We start from the raw sequence: 21571 nt of genomic DNA on the forward strand, positions 1-21571 counted from the left end.
TCATGCTTTTATGATTTTTGTCATCGGTATTCCACGTCGTACCGTCACGTAGGGCACTGGGAGTTAAAGAGTTAACGCTCCCGTCCCGGGTGCAGTCTCGGAAGAGAAGAACAACTACATACCCCGGGGCATTTGCGTTTCATTCAGAGGGAAAGATCAAACTGTGCAGAGCAGGAGCCGCCCCTTTTCTTTCCATTTCCGGTCGTCTCGGCAGCGCGCGGGATCCCTCAGCGTCTCTCCTTCAGCATCAGAGTAAGGCCTTCGGTTTTTGGACACTCTCTCTCTCATTGTATTTGATTTCTTAGCTTCAGTTCCAATTGTCTTGTATTATCTTGTGTTATCTTGCATTCCGGTATCTTTTGTTTAGTGAGTTAGTTTTCCTCCTCAGATCGTTGCCGCTGTTCTGTTGTTCGGCCCACCTCCCATCTCCCTGCCCTTTCCCCTTTTCCCCTTTCCCTCGTCCCGGGGCGTGGGTCCGTGGGTCCCCCCGCCCCATTAGTCACGGAACCGGGCCGAACCGGCCCCTAAACCGCTGACGAGGAGAGATTCAAGACCCGCCGGCTTCGACGTCTTTGAGAAAGTAACGCCGTGAGGGGGTGCTTGAGGGATTCAAGGCCCCCAGGAGAAACCGAAGCGCTTGGTTTATTGGTAATCGTGTTGCGTTCTGGTTGCCGGCATTGTGATGTTGTATGTGAACACGGGAATGTGAGGATGACGGTGACGGCGCCCAGCTTTTTGTTGGCTCTCTCTCGGCGGTGTGCGTACGTGGCGAATCTGCGGATTGCGTTCAGCTTTGCCTTTTCCCTTTGTAGCTGCGGCAGTGTGTGTGCGCTGCGCGGTGTGCGGGCAGTTCGCACAGTGCAGGCATTCCAGGGCCGGTTGTGGAAACTGCAGAGGAAACTTGTTGAGAGCTGTAATAAGTGGTGGATTGGAGCGACGATTAAAATCAGCGGTGGAAACCTGGGGTCTGTGGGAAAAAGAACAACAAGTGAAGCTCCCATCTCGCTGGGGATCTCGGTTATGGCTCTCCCTGGAGGAATTCGGTGTCCAGCCGTGCCTTGAGGGAGCCGGCAGCCTCAGTTAGCGAGCAATTTGCGGGGGGACAACTGTCCAGCATGACGTGTAGTTAGATTAAAGTGTGTTCAGATTGTTGTGATCGGCTGCAGTTTGCACCGGGCCGAGATAGAGGAGTACTGGAACAAGAAACCGCCGCGCCGCTCCCCCCCGCCTTCCCCTCCCCCCTTCACCCCCGCGTGGCTCGCAGGGCGCTCAGAGGGAGAAAGAGCCGGGGGAGAGACACTGCAAGCTGCTGCTGTAAAGCAGCGTGCTACCTCGGGGAGGGGAGGAATGCACTGCAAGCGAGATTGTCCTTATCTGCAGAGATCTCGGAAACCCGATATCTCAGGGTTAGCATTGGAAGCCTCCGTGGCTGGAGATGAGACTGCAATGGAGTATTTGGGAGACACTGTTGGTTTTTGAATTTACCAGGGGCACTGAAGTCCTTAATTGGTCAAGATCGGTTGGAGGAATTAGAGGGAAAGATACAATTTTAAAATGGGGTCTGTCGTAGGCAGGAGAAGTGCCTGGAAGATCTGATGCAGTTTGTAATAATGAGAGTTTGGAAAGTTGAAAGAAAAACGAAAAAAAAGAAACCAACCAAGAGAGGCTTGGGAAAGGCATAGGGCAAGACAGCCCAGCAGCCTATAGGCAGGCAGACTTTTGTGAGCTCCCACGACAAGCCGGCTGCAGGTACCGATTGGTACTGGTGGATACTTGATCAGGATGGCCGTAAGCTTATCCCTGTCGCATCAGGGAAGCAAGGGAAGTAGTAAAGGTAAAAGAAAACTAAAAGAAATTATCTCTAGATTTGGGGTACCGGTAGGGATAATGCCAAAGGTGAGAGTAACAGATCGGTTAACTGGGATAATACAGGGCCAAGTACCCCCCAAAGTCAGGAAAGAAGTGCTCAGTCCACCAACAGAAAGACCTAGTAGTTTTCCCTCATTTGTCGGGTGGTTAATTCCCTGTTTGGGAGTTGCAGAACTGGAGAAGGCTCTAGTAAATATCTCAGCAGTTATGAAACACCTCGGAAATGAAACATTAGATGCTATTATTGCCCTTAAAGAAGAAGTCCAAAGCTTAGCCAGGGTGGTATTGCAAAATAGGATGGCTTTAGATACGTAGTTAGCTGCACAAGGAGGAGTTTGCGCAGTAGTAAATGCTAGTTGTTGAGTTCATAGGAGCAGACATATGTAGGATACGGCACCAATCTGAAATGCTGCATCTGGAAAGCCAGGATGATGTAAGGTGAAACCAAAATGACTTCCTGGCTTCCCAGATTGGATTGGTTAAAGAAGTTATTTGTGGGGATGGTGTGTGTAATCGCTATATGTATCCTTGCTTGTTGCAAGGTCCAGTGTTGGAAATGAACCTGTAAATATGAAAGGTCAAGGGTGATGAGAATTAGGATATAAACATCATAATCCCCAAAAAGAAAAGGAGGGATGGATATAGGTTGGTCTGCTTAGCTTTAGGGTTTAAGAATGCATAAATTCATTTAGCAAAAGGAATCTGTAAGTGATAGTTCTGAATCTTTGTATTTTGGCTTTAGTGGGTGAACAGTCTTGTTTTTCCTCAATAATTTTGCACTGGGGACATAATAGGATACTTGTATCATCTGCTTCAAAATGTGCAAGGAGATTTTCTTTGGGTTCCACATACGTTGTTTTGAGAAAGTGGCTCACTGTTGCCTAGTAAGCCATGGAAATCTTCCAAACTGGGGAAAAGTGGATGGCAGTGGCTTCAAGGTTTCAGTGATGAAGCTGACGGTGAAAAAAGGGGAAGAAGTAGGTGGGCACTCGACCACCCCCGATACCACTGAGCATCCCCAAAGGGACATGAGCACGTATCTATGAGACCTTGAAAAAGAATGAATATGTGTGCCAGTGCACTGCTTACGTACATCTTGACTGTGTAGATGTAGAACCTGAACTGTGAGAGGGTGCGCATCCTTGTCAAGTCGCCCAGTGCGCATCATGAGGAATGAAGGAATGCCGCTTTCTAACACCACACTGGAGTTAGAGAGTTTTCTTCCCGGATTTTGGATGAGAGTATCTGCAGTAATGCTATCTGCAAATGTAAAACCACACCGGGTTCTCGTAGAAACGCATCCTTTTCAAATGGACACAGGCACAGTATCAGGGGCTTCTTCAGAATGCAGTTCTGAATAACATATTTTGTTCAGCGTCAGAACAGATGCCTTGGGCTTTGGTGGTGGTGCTCTCACAAATAAATGCTTGTTTTTTTGGATACAAGGCACACGCTAACAGCAGCAGTTTGCGATTTGCTTCCATTTTGCCGGTCACTGGTCTATGTTGTTGGGATCCCATGCACGCAATCACGCTCAGATGTAATGCAATCCAAGTTAACAAAGCTGAAAGCAAACCAGCAGTTGGTACCAAGGATCCATATCGGCAAGGTGTCTTGATGCCAAGCACCAAGGGATCTCTGTGCAGGGGTAACCTGGAGAAGCACCCGTACTAGAGGGGAGTTGGTGTGGTGCAGCACAGGGTAGTGCAGGAGAGCGTGGTGGGTGCTTGGCCGCTCCCTGTTTGTGGGGTAAGATGAGTGTCTCATTGCCAGACCTTGTCTCTCTGTAGGTGCAGGCTCTATTGCCTCTCAGCTGTTGAAGTGACTGTCTGCTCTCAGTTCATTCAGGCCTGGGTCCCAGACAGCTTTGCGATGGTTAATCTGTTGTAGGCAGAGTGTTAGCAGTGCTGTTGCTCATTGTCTTCCTGTGCAAGGTGTTGCGTGCAGGCCAGGCCGAAGGAGGGAGGTGGGAGCAAGAAAGAAGGGCAGAGGGCTGGAGCCCAGCAGCACACTGGCTTTGCTATGGAGGAAGCATGGTCAGAGCAATGCTGCTGGCCTGAGTCCCAGCTGGCTTTTACCCCCAGGCAGTGCCCTGCAGGTGGGCTGGGGAGGGCAGGGGTTGGACAGGGGTTGCTGCATTTCCTCACACCTCTCCTGCCATTTCTCTTGTCCCAGCAGGCTCCAGTTCAACTTTTGCCTTTCACCTGTGATCCTCCCAGCCTGCAGGAGAGCAGCAAATGGCCTCAGCACATCTGTCTCAGGTAGGGGTATGGGTAAGTATCTGGGAGAGGGCGTGGGATGTGACTGCAGGGGGAGAGTGAGGTGCCCCCAGCCAGCATCTGTGTGCTGGGAGAGAGAAGCGGCTGGCACTGGAGTTTCTCTCCTCTGTGAGCCGCTTCCCTGGGCCTTGGCTGTTCCCAGCAAGGAGGTCTTTGTTTGCAGGAGCCCGTGAGCTTTGCCGAGGTGGCCGTGTATTTCAGCAGGGAGGAGTGGGCGCTGCTGGACCCTGCACAGCGAGCGCTCTACCGGGACGTGATGCTGGAGACGTACCAGTCCGTGGCCTCGCTGGGTGAGGGCTTTGCTGCCTTTCCTTCTTATTAGGGCACCTCTGGCTGTGCAGAATGAGCCTCTGCAAGCAGGGCATAGAATAAGTGCAGTGCAGTTACTTCTTGACTACCTCAACAGCAACAAGAAAAGTGAAGTGAATGTTACGGAACGTGTCCGTGCATAATTCTTAGAGATGTAGAAGGCGCTCTGGGCTCCAAAGGAAGGCAGCATGTGCTGGCCAGTGTCATTCAGGCCCCAGTTGTTATTTCACAGTGGGGAGGGACACATAGTGGAGTGTGTGGACAAGCAGCTCCGCCACAGTCATGGAAATGCTCTCATCTCCACTCTTTCTATCAATTAAGCTCCACTTACCGTCCCCAAACCCATGGTGATTTCCCTGCTTGAAGGAGGGGAAGAGCCCTGGATCCCAGATGTGTGCAGCCCCACGGAGATGGCAGGAGAGCTCAGCCCAGGTGAGGTGGGGGGAAAAAGAGGAGGTTGGATCTGGCCAAAGCCGTGTCTGTCAATATCAGGCAGTATTTTGGGTAGTGTGTGCTATTCCTGGATTTCCTGTGCAAGTGCCCTCATTTTGCAGAGCGCTTCAAAGAGGGATCCACTCTTACGTACCAGCAGAGCATCCATGCAGGAGAGAGACCATTTAAGTGTCCTGAGTGTGGGATGAGCTTCATAAAGAATTCTGTCCTCGTCCGCCACCAGCGCATGCACACAGGAGAGAGACCATACAGGTGTTCTCAGTGCCCACTGAGCTTTAAAAGCAGTTCTACCCTCGCCTACCACCTACGCACCCACACAGGAGAGAGACCCTATATGTGCCCTGATTGTGGGAAGGCCTTCAGAGGCGTTTCTGGCCTCACTTACCACCAGCGCATCCACACAGGAGAGAGACCCTACAAGTGCCCTGAATGTGGGAAGGCCTTCAGAAGCAATTCTGGCCTCACCTACCACCAGCTCATCCACACAGGAGAGAAACCCTACAAGTGCCCTGAGTGTGGGAAGGGCTTCACAAGCAGTTCTAGCCTCACCTACCATCAGCGCAACCACACCGGAGAGAGACCATTTATGTGCCCTGAGTGTGGGAAGAGTTTCAAAAACAATTCTGACCTCGTTCGCCACCAGCGCACCCACATAGGAGAGACACCATACAGCTGTCCTCAGTGCCTACAGAGCATGAATGTTTAGAGAGTTTGAAGACCTCACCAACCACCAGCGCATCCACACAGGAGAGATCCTTTAACTGCCCTGGATGTGAGAAGAGCTTCAAAAGCAGTTCTGATCTCACTGTCCACCAGCACATCTGCACAGGAGAGAGACCCCGCAGGTGCCCAGAGTGTGAGATGGGCTTCAAAAGCCGTTCTAACCTCAGCTCCCACAAGCACATCCACAGAGGAGGCCAACCGTAGCAATGCCCCAAGTTTGTGAGAACCTTCAAAAGCAGTTCCTGCCTTGTGACCTACCCACACAGCCACCCAGGAGACAGAGCCTGCAGTGTGGGAAGAGCTTCAGCTGAGCCCCAGCCTACTCAGCACCTGTGGCTTTCTGCAGTGATGAACATTGTATGTCCCCTGAGCTGAGGAGGAGCTCTGGAGGTAAATTAAATGCTGCTCCACGTCCCTCCCTGGCATGGGGATAACATACATTGTTCTCTTTCAGCTGGAGACAGTGTGTTGTGTGGATGTGCAAAGGAGAGTCCAGAGCAGGACGTGGCACAGCCACTGGAAACCCTCTGCCCAGTGGTATATTTCTGCCATGCCTGTGCACATGGAGATGCCTGGGGAAGTCATCTTGCTTTCAGAGAAACCCATTTGCAGGTGAGGACCCAAAGGAAACCTCCACTGGACAGAGAAGTCACCGGGGAGGAAGAAAATGTGTCTGCAGGGTGTGTGGGAAGAGTTTCAACTGGAGCTCAGCTCTTAGTAGACCCCAGTGAACAGACACAGGGGGAGGCCCTCTGAGTGCCTTGAGTGCAGGAAGAGGTATGTCCAGAGCTGGCAGCTGATGGCACTCCAGTGGATCCACGTGCGGAACCCTACAACTGTGCAGCCTACAAAAAGAGCTACAGCCATGGCCTGAACCTGGTGAGGTACAAGGATGTCTACAGTGGGGAGAAGCCCTGCAAATGCCTGCACCAATGCGTCCATGTGACAGGAAACCTCAGAATTGCTTTGAGTGTGAGAAGGGCATTGTGCAGAATGCAGGGCTCCTCACTCGCAGGAGATGGCCCTCGTGGAAGATGTGCTCCAAATGTCCCGAGTGCAGGAAGAGCTTCAAGCACTGCTCCAACCTGATCGAGTTCCTGAGGATCCACTCAGGGCAGAGACCTTAGAAATGCCTGCACTGTGGGCAGAGCTTCATCCAGAGCCCAAACTTCCTTGCTAACCAAAGAAACTCTCTCAGTGTGCCCAGTTTTCTCTTCTGCTCTTCCTGCAAGCAGCTTTTTGAACCCATTTCCTGAGGAAAAGCAGCAGTGCAGGCATGTTCTGTGTGTCTGTGTGCATGTGTTCCTCTCAGTCATTTCTGAACCCGCTGATGAATCAGATACAAGGGTCAGGAGAACCAGAATGCCACTCTTGGAGGTTTACTGAAAATCACCTGCAGGTGGAAGGGAAGGGGGAGAATAAAGTAGCTGAGTTGTCCCAGAGCTTTTGTTTTCCTTGTGGTCTCACAGTATTTCCTTAAAACAAAAGATAATGGGTGAATGGAGGACAGGGAGAGGTGGAGGGAGGGTTTGTTGTTGGTGCTGCTTCTGGGGGAAGGCATGTGTGACACTCAACCCCCTCACTCTTCCTAAGCATGCTACACACTGGCTGTACTTGTCTTCTTGAATGGTTTGATCAGGAGCTCAGAGCAGCTGTGAGACACCAAGGGTAGGCTGGTGTATGGGAACAGCTGAGTCAAGGCCTGAGCCACTGATTGAGCAGTTGGAGGAAAGACCCAGTCAGCCCTGGGAGCACAGGTGAAGGCAATTCACTGTGTGACCTGAAGGGCTGGAGCCTGGCTCCTGCTAGGCCTTATGGCAGGTCTGACTGCCACTGAGGAAGGATCTCTTTCTGGAGATCCCTCCTTTATGGAAGGTTTTCCCTGTGAACCCCGAATCTTCTGATATGGGTGAGCGATTTACTTCCCTTCCTTTGTAGCACCTTGCTTTAGTGCTGGTTTACCTTTTTTGTAATGCCTTTTCCATTGTGTTGGTTCTTCTGGTCGCTACAGACACTCTCATTTTATTTGATTTATTAGGTTCTATTCTGATTATATTGTTTTGTATTTTATTGTGTTATTTCGCATTCTGGTATCTTAATTAGTAAATTAGTTTGTTTCTCCTCAGATCATTGCCCCTGTTTTGTTTTTAGGCCCGCCTCTCTCCCAGCGTCTCTCATGCTGGTCCTTCTGTCATTCCAACTCTTTTGTAATGCCTTTTTCCATTGTGTTGATCTTTCTGATTGCTACACCATTTCAGAGAGGAGGCTTGCATCTGAGGATCTTCCATATTTTTATTATCCTTTCCACCGCATCCACTGTCCCACTGGGGATAGGGATCGTGTTTCCCCTAGCTGTCTTCCTTCTGCTGAAAGCGTATTTGGAGAATCCCTTTGGATTTCCGTCCCCATCTCTGGCTGGTTCCAACCCCGGCTGTGCTTTGGCTTTCCTGGTTCCCTCCCTGCACCCAAGGTCCGGGCCTCCATGTGCCTGCTGGGCAGCCTGTTCCCCCTTCCCTTCTGCCTGAAGGGAGGATTCTGGGATAAGGGTGTTTTCCATCTACCTGGACTGGGGCAAAGTATTTGACACTGTCCCTCATGACACCCTGGTCTCAGAATTGGAGAGATGTGGGTTTGGTGGTGGATCACTCAGTGGATAAGGAATTGGTTGGATGGTCACATTCAGATTGCTGTGGTCAGTGGCTCCATGGAGGCAGTTGGAGTCTGATGGTGTGCCTCAGGGGCCTGTACTGGGCCATACACTATTTAACACCTTTGGTGACAGGGATGGGTCTGTGAAAACCTCATGAAGTGAAATAAGATCAAGTGCAAGGTCATATACTTAGGTTGGGGCGATCCTTAGTACAAATACAGGCTGGGTGGAGAATAGATTGGGAGCAGCCCTGAAGAGGAGGACTTGAAGTTGTCGGTTGATGAAAAACTCGACATGAACCGGCAGTGTGTTCTTGCAGCCCAGAAGAATCAACAGTATAATGGCTACGCTGAATGAAGCGTAGCTTGCAGGTCAAAGGAGATGCTTCTCACGACGTTCTCTGCTCTAGTGAGAGCCCATCTACAGTAGTGCATTCAGCTCAGGGACCCCCAACAGAAGAAGGACATGGAACTGTTTGAGTGAGTCCAGAGGAGACCATGAGAATGCTCAGAGGGCTGGAGCACCTCTCCTATGGAGAAAGACTGAGAGCTGGTGTTGTTCAGCCTGGAAAAGAGAAGGCTCTGGGGACACTTCATAGCAGCCTCTCAGTACCTAAAGGGAACCAGTATGAAGGGTGGTGATGGACTCTTGATCATAGAATGGCCTGGGTAGAAAAGGACCTCAAAGATGATCTAGTTTCAACCCCCTTGCCGTGAGGATCACCAACCAGTAGACCAGGCTGCCCAGAGCCACATCCAGCCTTGCCTTGAATGCCTCCAGGGATGGGGCAACCACAACGTCCTTGGGCAACCTGTTCCAGTGCGTCACCACCCTCTGAGTGGAAAACTTCCTCCTAAAATCTGACCTAAACCTCCCCTGACTTAGTTTAAAACCATTCCCCCTTGTCCTATCACTATCAACTCATGTAAACAGTCATTCCCCCTCCTGTTTATATGCTCCTGTCAAGTACTGGAAGGCCACAAGGAGGTTTCCCTGGAGCGTTCTCTTCTGCAAGCTGAACAAGCCCAGTTCCCTTGACCTTTCTTGACAGGAGAGGTGTGCCAGCCCTCTGATCATCTTGGGGGCCCTCCTCTGAACTCGTTCCATGAGCTCCATGTCTTTCTTGTGCTGGGGGCCGCAGGCCCCCAAGTAGATGGGGACAATCACCTCCCTCTCCCTGCTGGCCACCCCGTTTTTGATGCTGCCCTGATTATAGTTGGCCTTCTGGGCTGCCAGTGCACCCTGCTGGGTCATGTCCAGCTTCTCGTCCACCAGGACCCCTAAGTCTTTCTCCGCAGGGCTGCTCTCAAGGCATTCTTCCCCGTCTGTATCAATACCTGGGATTGCCTTGGCTCAAGTGCAGCACCTTGCACTTGGCCTTGTTGATCCTCATTAAGTTCACATGGGCCCACTTCTCCAGCCTGTCCAGGTCCCTCTAGATTGCTTCCCTTCCCTGCAATGTATCGACTGCGCCGGTGTCATGGTTTTGTGATTTTTGGTTATTGGTATTCCACATCATAACATCATGTAATGAATGTACCTGGTTCTCAGAAGAGAAGGACTACTACATTCCCCACGGTACTTTGCTCCTTTGTTACCATTTTCCAGCTGGAGGGAAAAGATAAAAGCTCGCAGTATAAAAACTTAGAGATCACAAGACCTTGTTCCAGAAAAGTACGCCGGTACATTAGCAGCCATGTATGGCAGATGGGAAAGAAGACCCCCTATATGTGAACTGATTTCCAGGCTCCATGACTTTGAGCTACATTTAACCCCTCTGCAAGTTGCCTTTGTAAAGGTAACTGGAAGACTGGATAGACTTGAGAGTGATCACGATGATATAATAGAGGAACTGACTTCTTTGCCTCATGATGATAAACCTGATGACAATCAGGATTGTCAAGACACCCTACAGGAGAAGCTGAGCAACTTGTCCTCCCAGCTTGCATCATCCAACATCTCAGCTATTAGAAGAAGAAAACATCCTCCTGCTCAAGCAAGTGACAACAGTAAGACTATGTCACGCGTTACCAGAAAAGTTGGTCCAAGCCGAGCGTGAGAGACAGAGCATGGAAAACAACCAGCCTGATCAACCACAGGAGGCACCACAACTGATTTCAGTTGCCCCTGTAAAAGGACGGAAGGTGAAACGAATGTCGCTTCCTCCAGAACAGGAGACAGCAAAGCGAGAAGGTCCAGGGGAGCTGCCCCAAAGTCCAGGAGAGGGGCCCTCAACAAGATCCCGGTCACCAACGCCCACCAGGGCAACAACAACTGAAAGAGACGTTGAAACCCTTACTACTCGTCCTCTGAAAATGACTGAACTTTGAGTCTTGAGAAAAGACTTTACACGGCACCCAGGTGAATGCACCAAGGCGAAATCCTCCGCTCCTGTTGCTGCAGGACGTGGCGAAAGCCATAAGGGCCCTGTTCAGAAGAACAAGGGAGGTAACAAGTAGAGGGGCCCTGCCCCCAGTCGGGGGGGGGAAAGGGATAATAGAGTGTATTGGACTGTGTGGATTCGATGGCCTGGCACATCAGAACCACAGCAGTATGAGGCACTGGTGGACACTGGTGCACAGTGCACTCTAATGCCCTCGAGTCACCAAGGGACAGACTAGTTTACATTTCAGGGGTGACTAGGGGTTCCCAAGAGTTGACTGTGTTGGAGGCCGAAATAAGCCTCACTGGTAAAGACTGGCAAAAACATCCTATTGTGACTGGTCCAGGGGCTCTGAGTATACTCGGTATTGATTACCTCAGGAGGGGACATTTCAAGGATCCCAAAGGGTATCGATGGCCCTTTGGAATAGCTGCTGTAGACACAGACAATGTTAAGCAGCTGTCGGTTTTGCCTGGCCTGTCAGAAGATCCCTCTGTGATGGGGTTGCTACAAGTCGCTTTTCTGCCGTCTCTCGTCTTGGCAGCACCTTGCTCTCCAGCCGTCTTATCGTCGGTAGTAGAGTAAGGCCTACCTTGATTTTGGGACATTCTCTCTCTCTGTATTGGATTTATCAGCTTAAATTGTAATTATATTGTATCATAGTGTGTTGTTTTGCATTCCGATATCTTATTTAGTAAATTAGTTTGTTTCTCCTCAGATTGTTGCCGCTGTTCTTTGCTCTCAGGGCTATCTCCTTACCCTTTTCCCCTTTTCCCTTTTCCCGGGGCGTGGACCCGTGGATCCCCCGTCCCCTTCGTCACGGAACCGGGCCAAACGCCCGTAAACCGTTGACAGCTGATCAGCTTGGTGTCATCTGCAAACTTGCTGAGGGTGCATTCAATGCCATCATCTATGTCGTTGATAAAGATGTTGAAGATCCCTGGTCCCAGGACTGACCTCTGAGGGACACCACTTGTGGCCGGCCTCCACCCAGACATAGAAGAGTTGATCTATGTATCAGAAATAGTGTTGCCAGTAGGAGCAGGGAAGTCATTCTCCCTCTGTACTCAGCCCTGGTGAGGCCCCACCTCGAGTACTGTGTCCAGTTTTGGATCCCTCACTGCAAGAAAGACATTGAGGCCCTGGAGCATGTTCCGAGGAGGGCGACGAAGCTGTGGGGGGTCTGGAGCACAGGGCTCATGAGGAGCAGCTGAGGGAGCTGGGATTGTTCAGTCTGGAGAAGAGGAGGCTCAGGGGAGACCTTATCGCTCTGTGTAACTACCTGAAGGGAGGTTGTAATGACCTGAGGGTCGGCCTCTTCTCTCATGTTAACTAGTGACAGGATGAGGGGGAATGGCCTCAAGTTGCACCAGGGGAGATTTAGGCTGGACATTAGGAAATACTACTTTTCTGAAAGAGTGGTCAGGTGCTGAAATGGGCTGCCCACGGAGGTGGATGAGTCACTGTCCCTGGAGGTGTTCAAGAAACATTTAGATACAGTGTTGAGGGACATGGTTTAGTGGGGTTATTGGTGGTAGGTGGATGGTTAGACTGGATGATCTCCTAAGTCTTTTCCAACCTAGCTAATTCTATGATTCTATGATCACAACCCTTTGGATGTGAAAAGCCAACCAGTTCTTAATCCATCAAACAGTCCATCCTTCAAATCCATACCTCTCCAATTTAGAGAGAAGGATGTGGTGAGGGACCACATCAAAGGCTTTGCACAAGTCCAGGAAGATGACATCAATCCACCAGTGCCATCACTTCATCATAGAAGGCCGCCAGTTTGGTCAGGCAAGATCTGCCCTTGGTGAAGCCATGCTGGCTGTCTTGGATCTCCTCTTCATCTCGTATGTGCCTTAGCATGGTAACCGAGAGGATCTGCTCCATGATCTTCCCAGGCACAGAGGTGAGGCTCACCGGCCCATAGTTCCTCAGGTCATCCTTGCTCCCTTTTATTGAAAATGGAAGTCATGTTTCTCTTTTTGCAGTCACCGGGGATTTCATCAGACAGCCATGATTTTTCAAATCTGATGGAGAGAGGCTCAGCAACCACATCAGCCATCTCTGTCGGATCCCTGGGATGCATATCATCTGTCCCCATAGACTTATATGCATTCAGTTTCATGAGGAGGTCTTGGACTTGTTCCACTGTTACAGTGGGATGGAATCCGCTCCTCTCACCCTCCTCTAGAGATGCAGGGTCCTGGCAGACATGGGGAGCCTGACCACCAGTGAAGACCAATGCAAAGCTCTTATTGAGTACCTCAGCTTTGTCCATGTCTGAGGAAGCCCGTTCTCTTTATCAGGGAGTGTAGTGACAGGAGAAGGGATGACAGGTTTCACCTGGAAGTGCATACATAGACTTAGGTGACATATTCAGAAGAAATTCTTTCCTGTGATAGTGGTGAGGCTCTGGAAAATGCTACCCAGAGAAGCTGTGGTTGCCCCAACACTCAGAGTGATCATGGCCGGGCTGTATGTGTCTTTGAGACACCTAGAATTGTGGAAGGGATCCCTGCCCATGTCAGGAGGGTGGAAACTAGCTGATCTTTAAGGTCTCTTCCAAACCAAACAACTCTATGATTCTAGAATTACTTAGTGATGGGAAATAAGAGGAAAGAGAAAAACTGGGACAAAGCATAGCTTGGAAGGTGGAGAGTGGTCATGGGAGAAGGGAAATGTCACTCCAAGTGTAGTGCTGTGGTGACAGAGGTTACCTAGCAGAAATCTGTCATCAGCCCATGCCACTGTGTCTCAGAGAACAAGTGATAGTGGAAAGGCATCAGTTAAAGTAAGGCAATGCCAGCGTGAGTTTGTGTTGGGAAGGCGAGGGAGGTGTCCATAGCAGGCAGGGTGAAAAGGGGCAGATGTAAGGCAGCATAGGACCTCCTCCGGTGGAGATGAACAACAGCATTGACAATGCAGGAACGTCTCAAGAGAACAAGGTCTTTGTCCCCTGGGCTGTGGTGGTTGTGTCTGTTACTGAGGCTCAGGAGGGTTTATGTTGTTGTCATGACACTGGGGCCTCCCTGCCTCCTTGCAGCCCTGTAGGGAGGACAGCAGGTATCATACCGTTCTCCTTCAGAGGACCTAACTATTCCACATTTCAGTGGCAGTGGAAAAGCCCTGGGCCATATGTGAGGGAAAGGAGCTCCCATCCCAGGAGCTGAAGCTACGGCTTGGCCTTTCTGTTTCATCAAACAAACCAAGGGCTTTACTCAGCATCAAAACAACCTGCACAGGGCCTTTGCCTTCCTGTAATCATGGCCTCCAATTATCTGCCCAAACAAGTGCATGGGAAGGTTGGTCCACAGGGGACAGACAATGCTCCAGGACACTTCAGATTTCCTGTTGGCTTTACCTTCGTTGTGTGGTTACCTCAGACTCCTCTTCGGTATCTGAAGTTCATGGACTCAGCACCAAATACACCATGGGGCCCATTACAGTGAAGAAAGATCTAGCGAGCCATTTTCCTCATGTTTTCAAGACTTGTTCAGATAATTCGGGAGGTTTCAAGGTTGTAGTCAAAGAGGAAGATTTCAAGCAGCATGTGGCCCCAAAGGAGTTTTTAAGGGTATTTTTAATTACTTTTCTGTTCACCAAAGAAATGATAGAAGCTTTCTGCATTTTATATTTTCCCAAGCTGTCTCCTAAGGAGGTGCAGACAAATCACTATGTGGAGAGCCTTAGTCCTCACATTCCCTTCCTCTTCATTTGCCCCGTGAGCCACCTGGGACTTGCAACATTTTTCCTCACTGCAAACTTCTCCACTGAAGTCTGCAAGTAGGTGTTCCAGTTCCTTCATAAAAACATGAACAAATCATCTGCTGAGGACTGGCTGCACGTAGGCACAGAGGAATTTTTTTCCTATTTTTTGGGAGGGGGAAACTATGAAGAAAAATGGTAGAATTTATGAAAACAAAAAACAAAGCAGTACTGCGCTGGGAGCCTCTGTGTATGTGTAAAGTGCATCAGGATGCTCTCAGCCTATTCTGTTCTTCTGAGGGGCTCGCAAAAGTGTTCATAATGGAGAGGTCGCGGGTGAAGGCTCACTCTTCCCTTGGTTTCAGCTTTAGTACCGTCCTCTAGGTGGAACCATATGGGAGACCGTTGTCTAGGGATGACTACTAAGGTATAGACTAGCACACAGGCAAGGGAGATTGTCTCAAGGATGTGCTGGGGACTGGGACAGAAGGACAGTAGCAAGCTGACATGGCTGATGGGTCATGATTCCGTCACTGGAAGTCCTGACCCAGGCTCCCAGGCTTTCTTTGTGTGCTATCCTTCAGAATGGACAGTGACACAAAGAGATGGGCAGCGCAGAGCACCAGTCCTTCTTCAGACACTTCCAGGCCCTGTGGAGCACCTGGACATCAAGTATATCTAGTTCTGCATCATCAGCGTGCGTTAGTGTACCAAGATCATAGTCCCTGACTTGGATTTGATGAACTCCAGTATTTGATGTAAATTCCAGAGAAGTTCAGCTCCCCTCTGATCCATCCCCATCCCTTCTCTGATCTCTCCAGCTCTTCCTGGCCTGCTCCACATGCTCTGCACAGGGCCTTGAGCTGGTAACGTTAGTAGCAGATGGAGCAGGCTGTGGTGCCCATGAGGTGATCCCACACAACCTGTGCTGCACAATGTGGGAAGCAGAGCCAGCTGGGTTGGGATCATTGCTGCTAATCTCACTCACTGTGTTTGATGGCAGTGGCAGGTGCTCAGGAAGACTAGGGGACATTCCCAGGAACACCAGAGGTTTCCATCCTGTTTTCTGGATGCAGCTGGAAGTCCTTCCTAGAGGGTCACATGAATCCCTCTCCACCTTCCCTTCCTTTTGCATGCTGGCCTCCCACTGAATCCCAAAGGAACTGCAGAGTCCTTGTTTGTCTATGGATGTCTTACTTTGTCACTGTCCTTACCTGTGACACCACTTTGGGCAGTCTTTCACTTTTTGGGGCTCCCGTCACTGCCCACCCTGGCTACACGATGCCCATGGAGAACCCTGTGCTCTCTGAAAGCTCAACATCCTTCTCCTGGACGCTTTCCTTTGCCCCGTCATATATGGAACAGCAATAGGGATGAACTTTGGTGACCTATCAGCATTGTAACCAGGCACCAACAGGTAACTCGTAAATCCTACCCTCAGTCTCTCATAGCTCACAGAACAGCAATGACCATTTTCTCTCCCAAGTCTATGGAGCAACAGCCCTTTGGAGATGTACAATGGTGCATTGTAGAGATTCTATTTAATTAAGCAGATACTAAGGGATGTGATGTAGTTTTTGATACACAGCCTCAAGTGTCAACAGAGCAGTTTCATTCCTCAGTAAAAGTAGAATGAATGAAAACATCTCTCTAACATAATAAATGCTAATGGAAATAAAGGTAAGAATAGCAGTAATGATAATCAGAGATGGAAAGGATCTTCCATAGTTTAAGTAGGAAGAAATCATTTGTCCAGAAAAACAGGATATTTATCACAATTAGGAAACATCTGTGAAAACCATTTCCCAAGAGCACCTTTGAGCTGCTGGTTCCTCATGCTGTAGATGAAGGGGTTCACTGTTGGAGGCACCACTGAGTAGAGAAATGACACCACCAGGTTCAGGGATGGGGAGGAGATGGAGAAAGGCTTCAAGTAAGCAAAAAAAGCAGTGACAAGCAAGAAGAGCATGGCCAGGTGAGGGAGGCACGTGGAAAAGGCTTTGTGCCGTCCCTGCTCAGAGGGCATCCTCAGCACAGCCCTGAAGATCTGCACGTATGTGAAAAGAATGAACAGAAAACAACAAAATGCTAAAGAAGAACCAACCGCAGTAGCCCACGTTTCCGCAAGGTAGGAGTCAGAGCAGGACAGCTTAAGACTCTGGGCAATTTCACATTAGAAGTGGCTCACACCATTGCCTTGGCAGAGTGGTAGTGAAAATGCATTGACGGTGTTCAACAGAGTGTGGAGGACCCCAGTGCCCCAGGCAGCTGCTGCCATGGTGGCACAAGCTCTGCTGCCCAGGAGGGTCCCATAGTGCAGGGGCTTGCAGATGGCAACGTAGCGGTCATAGGACATCATGGTGAGAATGGAATATTCTGCTGATATGAGAAAGACAAACAGAAAGCACTGTGCAACGCATCCAGCATAGGAGATGTCCCTGGTGTCCCAGAGGGCATTGGCCGTGGCTCTGGGGAGAGTGGTGAAGATGCAGCCCAGGTTGAGGAGGGTGAGGTTGAGGAGGAAGAAGTCCATGGGGGTGTGCAGGCGGTGGTTGCAGGCTACGGCTGTGCTGATGAGGCTGTTGCCCAGGAGGGCAGCCAGGTAGATGTCCAGGAAGAGCCAGAAGAGCAGGAGATGCAGCTGCCATGTGTCTGAGGAACATGCTGTGAGTCCTTGTAACTCTCACTCTGACAGTTTAGGATTCTCAGCTTGTGCTTGGAAACCACAGCATCTGTTTCTATTCCAAATGAACCAAGAAAGAGGAAAGTAAAAGCAGAGGATCAAAATAGCACACCTGATGTGAGTAACCACTGCCTTGTCTCTAGTCTTGCAAAGTCTCCCTAACAGTGCCCTGGGGAACAGCGTATCTGTTATCCCCCAGCCCCTCTGGCAGCAGAAGGCCCCAGACCTGCCAGGAGCTCCTTCCCCCACACATCTCCCTGCAGTGCCCTGGGCAGCTCCCCGGGCAGGCTGAGTGCTGAGCCTGGCAGGCGGCATTGTTCCTGCCCCAGCACACAGCCCCTTGGGCACAGCAGGGACCTGCTCTTCAGGACAGCCCTGGGCACTCGGCTGCACCCCCAGCCGCACAGCCTGCAGCCGTCCTGGGACACAGAGCACTCAGGGCTGTGCTCTGGTGCCGCAGCAGGGAAGCACTGACCTGGGGAATGATCTCCTCCACTACACTGGAAAAGTGATGGGAGCACACTGGACAGATGCTGTAAACATCGGAGAATTCTACCTTCAGGAGATCCTTCCAGGCATTTCATCTCCTTTGTCCTGAGCCAGAGACTTACTATGTACAGCACACAGAAGAGTTCTCCCACAATGAGCACTAAGTGGTCTTCCCAGCTCAGGAAGCCTTTAATGCCTCCTCATTCCTTGTCACCTGCAGGCCGTGCCCCCAGCCCTGCCATGTGGGGCACAGGTGCTGCTCCTGGCAGAGCTGTCTCTTTGCAGTGCTGCCTGTTTATATGCACTCTCTATCCCCAGAGCCTAGCCCAGCCCAGCTCAGCAGTAGAGGATGTGTTTTTCCCTTCCCCACTGCTCTCCCTGGACATGTCCCTGGGGCGCCAGGGCCAACAGCTCCTGAAAGACAACAGGGTCATCAATGCAGATAGTTCTCCAAAGTCAGCTGAATTACTCACCATCATCAATTGTTCATTGGACAGAGTCTGATTTCAGAAATATGGTTGCTCCTACCAGAGCGCCTTTGCCTCCCAGAGGTGCAAAGGCTACTTCTGGAAACCTCTGCTCGTGGTCCATAACAAAAAGGATACACAGACAAGGGCAGGGAGGGGCTGGCTTCCCCTGTGCAGGACAGTGATTCAGCTGAGGCAGTGGAGAGAATACTTAAGCAAACTGGATGTATGGGATCCCAAGTTGGAAAGAACCTACAAGGATCATAAAATCATTGAATGTCATGGTTTGGAAGGATCCTTTAAGTCCATTCAGTTCCAGTTCCAACCTCTTTGCCAATGGCAGGACTACCACCCGGTAGATGCTTAATGCCTCATTTGACCTTCTCTTGAATTTCTCCAGGGATGGGACATCCTTGCCTTCTCTTGACTACCTCTTCCAGTGCTTCAGAAACTTATGTTAGGACTCTTAGGAATGTACATAATAACCATTCCCCCTTGTCCTATTGTTATCAGACTGTACAAAATGTAACTCTCCATCTTTTCATATGAACAGTCCAGATGATGGAGGGAAGACATTATCCAGGATACTGCCTCCAGACTTCAAGTCCCCAACACAGGAAAGATGTCAGCAAACCAGAGGAGGTGTGGGAAGGTGCACTTAGGATGGTCAGAGCTGGAGCTCTTCATCTGTGACGAGAGGCTGGAGTAGCTGGTCTTGTCCAGCCTGGAGAAAGGAAGGCTGAAGGGGATCTCACTGCAGCATGCCGGCACCTATGAGGAGGTGGTGGAGAGCACAGAGCCAGGCCCTTCCCCATGGCCCATACTAGAAGATAAAGTAGCACATATGGAAGGTAGAAGAGGAGAGGTTCAGCCTGCACTGAAGGAAAACAACTTCTTCACCTTGAGCTACGACAAGAATTGGAATTCTGTCACCCATCAAGCTCTGTGGTCTCCACTCATGGAGGCTTTCACAATCCAACAGGATCAAGCCTTGAACAACCCAACCTGGCTCTGTTTCTGACAGGCTGGACTGCAGACATTTCGCAAGTTCCCTTCCAGCCTGGATTACCTTGTGATCCTACGTCCTCAGAGCCTATTGCTGATAGGAAGAGAGCAGATGTTTACAGAGCATGAAACCTCCTGTGCTGCATGTGACCATCCAAAACAACATCTAAACCAGTGAAGGGAACACCTCAGCACAACTCACTCTGCAAAGACTGAAGCATCTCGCAGACAGTCTTGAGGAGGGAACATTTTAGAGGAACCAGGAGCCGTGCAAGCTACAAACTATCTTCTTTGTTTGAAGCTGTAGGTCTGAAAGATACTAATTAATGTCAATAAAACTGTAACAAAGGTGACTGTCGATCTATAGGGCTTGAGGCATAGTGGCTGGTAGGCCTTGATGTTCAGAGTCTGACTAACCTAGAACCCAAGAAGTTGGCAGGCTGGCATGCCAGTGTAGAGGCTCGCTAAGAGACTTTGAAGGCCAAAGGGAGACTTAGAGACCTATAGGTTTTCGGGCACAAAGGTAGCCTAGTAGTCTATAGTCTTAGAGGCCAAGAGTTCTTGAGGACTGAAGGGATGGCAGGAAGCCTAGAGGCTGGCTCACCTGCCTAGGGGCCCTGCGGCCTAAAAGGAGGCATGGAGGCCAAGAGGTGTTCAAACACAAAGGTAGGCCTTGAGGCCTATAGTCTTAGAGGCCCATGGAGGCTTTGATTCCTATCATCTCAGAGTCCACATGGCCCAGAGGAAGGACAAGAGGGCAGCTGAGTGGCCTAGAGGACTAGAGATCTTGAGGCCCAGAGGGGGGACATAGAGGCCTTTGAAGTCTAGAGGCCAAGAACGAAGCAGAGAGGCCTTGGTGCCAAATAGTGAGGCCTGGAGTGCAAGAGGCCTGAGAGGGAGGCCTGGAGCTCTTGCAGCCCAGTGGGATGCTAGGAATCAAGGCCTCCAGTTGGCTTCTAAGACTACTGATCTTTTGGCGTACCTTTGTTCCTGAATGCCTCTAGACTTCCCTCTAGGCCTCAAGGCCTCTAGGATGCCACTTGGCATCCCTTCAGCCCTTCAATTCTCAATGCCTCTAGGCAATCCTCTAAGACTGTAGGCCACATAGTTTGTAGGTGCCTAGACCTCTCTCTTGGCCCCTAGGCCTCCAGCCCTCAATTTAGACCTCAAGGCCTCTAAGTCTCTACGCCTCTTGGCCAGGCTCTTGGCTTCCCTTTGGGCCTTCAAATCTTAAAGCCTCTAAGCCAACTGCCCACTCTCTAGGCCTGTAGTTATCTCTCTAGAGCTCTAGGCCTCCAGGATAGCCTCTAGACATCCTGTACCTCCCATTAGCTAGGCCTCCCTCAACACCTCTAGGCCCTCCTTTGGGCCTCAAAGGCTCAACTACTCTTGGCCTACCTCATGGACTCCTTCTATTTTTCTTGGGCTCAAAACCTCAGTGTATCTTGGCCAGTCTCTAGGTATCTAGGCCTCTAGGCCTACCCCTAGGCATCAAGAACTCTGTGCCTTCAAACAACCATAAATGCCTCTAGTCCTCTTAGGCTCTAGACCTCCCTTTTGGCCTCTTGAACTGTAGGTCTCTATGCCTCCACCAGGACTTCTTGGCCTCTAGGCCTCCCTCAGATCTCTAGGTCTGATGTCCCCATTAATGAACCGCTTTCCGCTGGGGACTAGCGATCTCCCCTCACTAGGACAATTGCAACACAGACACCAATATGGGGATGCAGCAAATGGCGTTTATTACAATGTGAGAGCTCCTTAAGTATACCTCTCGCTTCGTCTCCACCCCTTAAGGGCACGGAAGGTGTCCATCACAGAGCAAGGGGAGGTCCTCATGCGTCACATCCTGAGTCCCCGGGTCCGCCTAATACAACACTAGGTCTCTAGATCAACCTCAAGCTTTGAGACCCCTGGATCTCACTGTGTCACTAAACATCTTGGCATCCTGATTTTCTTTGGCTCTCAAAACATCTAGGACTCTTGGCCAGTCTCTTGGCTTCCCTGTTGGTCTTTAGGCCTCTAGGCCAGGCTCTAGATGGGTAGTCCACTTTGCCCGTAGTATTCTTGGCCTCCCTCTTGGCCTCAAGGCCTCTAGACTGTCCTCTAGGCTGGCATGTCAACCTGTCTGCCTCTGAGCTTCAAGGGAGGTCAGCCCCTTATCCTCAAGGATGCCTGACCTTGAGACCTCTAGGAGGAGTTGCCCAGTCTTTTGCTTCTTGGAGTTTGTCTGGGCATTGGTAGGTGGGTGTGAGAAGCTGTGTTACTAGCTGCATGTCAGTCTGTGGGTGGCAAGAACTTGCACTGTGGAGATGCATGTGTATGGACCTGGCAGCTCTTTAAGGAGACCTTTCTGACAGCTCAAGAGCTCTCCATCCCCAAGCATAAAAAATCAAACAAGAGGAGGCAGGAAATTGGCATGACTGAGCAAGGACCTGCTGGTCAAATGGAGGGGTAAAAAGGAAAAGTATAAGCAGCTGAAGCAAGGATGGGTTACCTGGGAAGAATACAGAGATGCTGTCTGGACATGCAGAGATGAGATCAAGAAAGCCA

General features: G+C 50.4%; 1 protein-coding gene and 1 pseudogene across 1 annotated transcript; one reads left to right on the plus strand and one right to left on the minus strand.

Moving 5' to 3' along the window:
• Nucleotides 1-258: 258 nt before the first annotated feature.
• Nucleotides 259-7075, plus strand: LOC110391125 (zinc finger protein 239-like). The gene is given in 7 exon segments (XM_021382861.1): nt 259-648; nt 4048-4130; nt 4312-4438; nt 4779-4889; nt 5012-5613; nt 5615-5655; nt 5657-7075. Coding segments are annotated over 6 exon segments (1086 nt in total). The 5' UTR covers nt 259-648; nt 4048-4106; the 3' UTR covers nt 5838-7075.
• A 7476-nt stretch (nt 7076-14551) lies between these two features.
• On the minus strand, nt 14552-17472 carry LOC110391130 (annotated as a pseudogene).
• Nucleotides 17473-21571: the final 4099 nt, after the last annotated feature.

Source organism: Numida meleagris, unplaced genomic scaffold, assembly GCF_002078875.1.
Source record: "Numida meleagris isolate 19003 breed g44 Domestic line unplaced genomic scaffold, NumMel1.0 unplaced_Scaffold300, whole genome shotgun sequence".
Classification (NCBI taxonomy): domain Eukaryota; kingdom Metazoa; phylum Chordata; class Aves; order Galliformes; family Numididae; genus Numida; species Numida meleagris.